The sequence below is a fragment of the Lipotes vexillifer genome, unplaced genomic scaffold (assembly GCF_000442215.2).
Source record: "Lipotes vexillifer unplaced genomic scaffold, Lipotes_vexillifer_v1.1 scaffold139, whole genome shotgun sequence".
In the NCBI taxonomy this organism is placed as follows: Eukaryota; Metazoa; Chordata; class Mammalia; order Artiodactyla; family Lipotidae; genus Lipotes; species Lipotes vexillifer.
In genome coordinates, this window is record NW_006793370.1 from 915,976 (window position 1) to 919,188 (window position 3,213).

At 43.0% G+C, this 3,213-nt stretch overlaps 1 protein-coding gene across 1 annotated transcript in view; it reads right to left on the reverse strand.

Annotated features, from left to right (window-relative positions):
* Window positions 1-3,213, reverse strand: part of USH2A (usherin) — a 773,469-nt gene that overhangs the window by 263,684 nt on the left and 506,572 nt on the right. Inside the window, exon 41 of the mRNA XM_007466317.1 lies at window positions 226-560. Within this exon, the coding sequence (XP_007466379.1) occupies window positions 226-560 (335 nt within the window). The remainder of the gene's footprint in view (window positions 1-225; window positions 561-3,213) is intronic.

Consider the following 3,213-nt stretch of genomic DNA (forward strand, 5'->3'; position numbering starts at 1 on the left):
ATATATATATATATATATGTATAACTGAGTCACTCTGTTGTACAGTAGAAATTAACACAACACTGTAAATCAACTACACTTCAATAAAAAATAATGTTATGAGTGAGGAATATCCAATAAGGAATTGGTTCAATGTTCCTATGTGAGGAAAAGCCTCCTTCCTCCCTTCCTTCCCAGAGAGATAAGATGGTAACAAAATCCAAAAGCACCGTCACTTTCTCTTACCTCAAACTGGGTCCGTTTGGCCTGGTTGGTGGCTGCCAAGAAATGCCAACATACGATTCACTTAGTGGAACCACGGACAACGGGCTAAGATCCTGAGGCAGGGTGGGATGCGTAGTCACATGGGTAGGGAAACTCTCTGTGCACCCCCCTAGATGCCCATTACCCCCTGAGCAAGCCACAATGGTGACAGAATAATTAGTGAAAGGAATCAGATGAGTAACGACGTGACTGAACACAGAGGAGGTAACGTTGGTGATTGTGATGTGAGGGTCAGGCATGCGGATCTCGTAGGTAAGGATGTCTCCATTCAGGATAAGTGGGGCTCTCCAAGTGACCTGAAATAAAACGTAAGCTTAGCACCAGTGTGACAACACAGGAACAGAGCAACTGCAGTTCACAAGGCGTGACATTTTGCTCTGCCTTGTTTTCAGTCAAGTCACTTTCTAAATACCCACTTTTGACTTTGCCCTTTGCACTAGACAGTAATGAAGGATTTCGGATCAATTAGCAGTACACCAGGAACTAGATGAAATGCTGTTTCCTGGGCTGGGCTTTTAGTCTGGAGACTTTCTAAGACTGTCAGACTAGTACACACCTTAGTGATTCATCTCCACCATGGGTGCCCTGAAGGACACAGAGCACACACATGGAGAGAATTCACACATCCACATGCATCAATGGGGCGGCAGCAGGATTTAATAGTTTTCTTGCTTATAACTCAATTAAACGAAACGTCAGAACTCCTTGCTTTGCATTATTAGCGGGTACGCTAAATATGTCACTATTCTCTCTTTTTTTTTTTGGATGGTGGTGGGAGGGTGCAGAAATCATTCCTTGCATTTTCTGAGGATGCCCTATTGAGTTCCTGAATCTCACTAGTGCATAATGTAACAAGTAAAGCAATAACAACACATCCTGTTCTCAAAGACAAGAGACGCGGAAAGCTTTAAAAAGGCAAGCAAAGAATGATCCTGTTTAAGTCATAGACATGAACATCAGAAGAAAGAAACACCGTTTTCTAATAATGTTTAACGTTGCTTTTCTTTTCTGGCTAAATATTGTAAGGGCATAGTGCTAACCCACTCATGCTCTTATGGGGGACAAAGGACCCTAGAAAAATGTGCATTAGTCGTTAAAAGATTACTTATTTATATGCTATCATGGGTCATCTTTTTTGTGTTGCCTTGCGATAAATTTTGGAGTGTATATCCCATCTCCCCAATAGACTGTAAGCTTCTTGATAGCAGGGCCCAAACTGTACACCCATTTAGTGCCATACACCGAGAGACGGAGTTCCAGAAGTAATAGCAGTCATGGCTGTCTCCATTATGTTTTTCCTTAGCATACAGCTATTTTGAAACTTTCAACGAGTTTTTCACAAAGTGATATACTGATACCTACATTTATAGTTCTATACAAACTCGAAGTCTGAAAGGCATTACAGAAAAGTGAGAATGGAAAAGGATGAACCAAAATTTTCTATCTTAAAGAGAAAAAAATTCCTCCAGAAGGAATCTGACCTGAGATATTTGTAGGGTATTCTTCCTAATTCTTGGTGACAAAATGGGCCTCTACCAGATGTCACTGGGCAGTCGCTTGATGATTACGGTCCTAACAAAATTAACAATGACCTGACGTCTACTCCAATTTTACTACATAGCTTGAAATCATTGCTAATTTTACAATCTTTTTCTGGACTTCCCTAGTGGTGCAGTGGTTAAGAAGCCACCTGCCATTGCAGGGGACACGTGTGGGTTTGAGCCCTGGTCCGGGAAGATCCCACATGCCGTGGAGCAACTAAGCCCGTGAGCCACAACTACTGAGCCCGCGTGCCTAGAGCCCGTGCTCTGCAACAAGAGAAGCCACCACAGTGCAACAAAGAGTAGCCCCCCACTCACCGCAACTAGAGAAAGCCAGTGCACAGCAACGAAGATCCAACCCGGCCAAAAATAAAGAAATAAAAATTAACAAACAAACAAACAAAAAACCAAAAACACTTCTCAGAGAGGTCCACACTGTGCTGGTGAAGAGAAATTTTAGATGAGTTCCTTATGAGCACAGAGGATTTGCCTGGATGGAGGAGAGATCAAAGAAGCCTAACACAAGTAAAGTTTATAGAGCGGACATAGGATTCTATTTGTTTGAGGGGTGCAGTGCTCTTTGTGGACTTCAGAAATGAGTCAAGGTCATATTTACAGGGCTTCCTGGTACTTGTCATGCAAATGGAAAATGGAAGGGTTATCACAGCTCAATTCTACCTGATTCACATGTGGAATACCACTTGCCTCTGGAACTAGAATATTCTGAGAGTTCAGGTCAAGGCTTGGCAGCCCTTGAAAGAATCCAAACTTTGGAGGTAGTCTGTGTTAGGAGTTGAGCTGAGAGTGAATTGATTTGGAACTCAGTTGTTGAGCCTAAGAAAAGCATTCATAAAATAAACCTTGAATAAGATCTCAACCAGCAGAGATTAAGTGATGTGATGTAATGATTCTGGTGACAGTCATCTGAAGAGCTAAAAAGTCTCTGTGTTCTCTAACTATAAACGTTTGCATCCAGAAATTGGCTATTTTCTCACTTAAAAAGTTACAGACTTAAGAAGATACATCTTTTTTTTCAGTTTATACATTTATTTATTTATTTAATTTTCGGCTGTGTTGGGTCTTCGTTGCTGCACGCGGGCTTTCTCTAGTTGCGGCGAGCTGGGGCTACTCTTCGTTGCGGTGCACGGGCTTCTCACTGCGGTGGCCTCTCTTGTTGCAGAGCACGGGCTCTAGGTGCGTGGGCTTCAGTAGTTGCAGCACACGGGCTCAGTAGTTGTGGCGTGTGGGCTCTAGAGTGCACGCTCAGTAGTTGTGGCACACGGGCTTAGTTTCTCCGCAGCATGTGGGATCTTCCTGGATCAGGGATCGAACCCATGTCCCCTAAATTGGCAGGGGGGGGCTTTTTTTTTTTTTTTTTTTTTTGCACGCCCTCCCTCTTTGCAGCCTC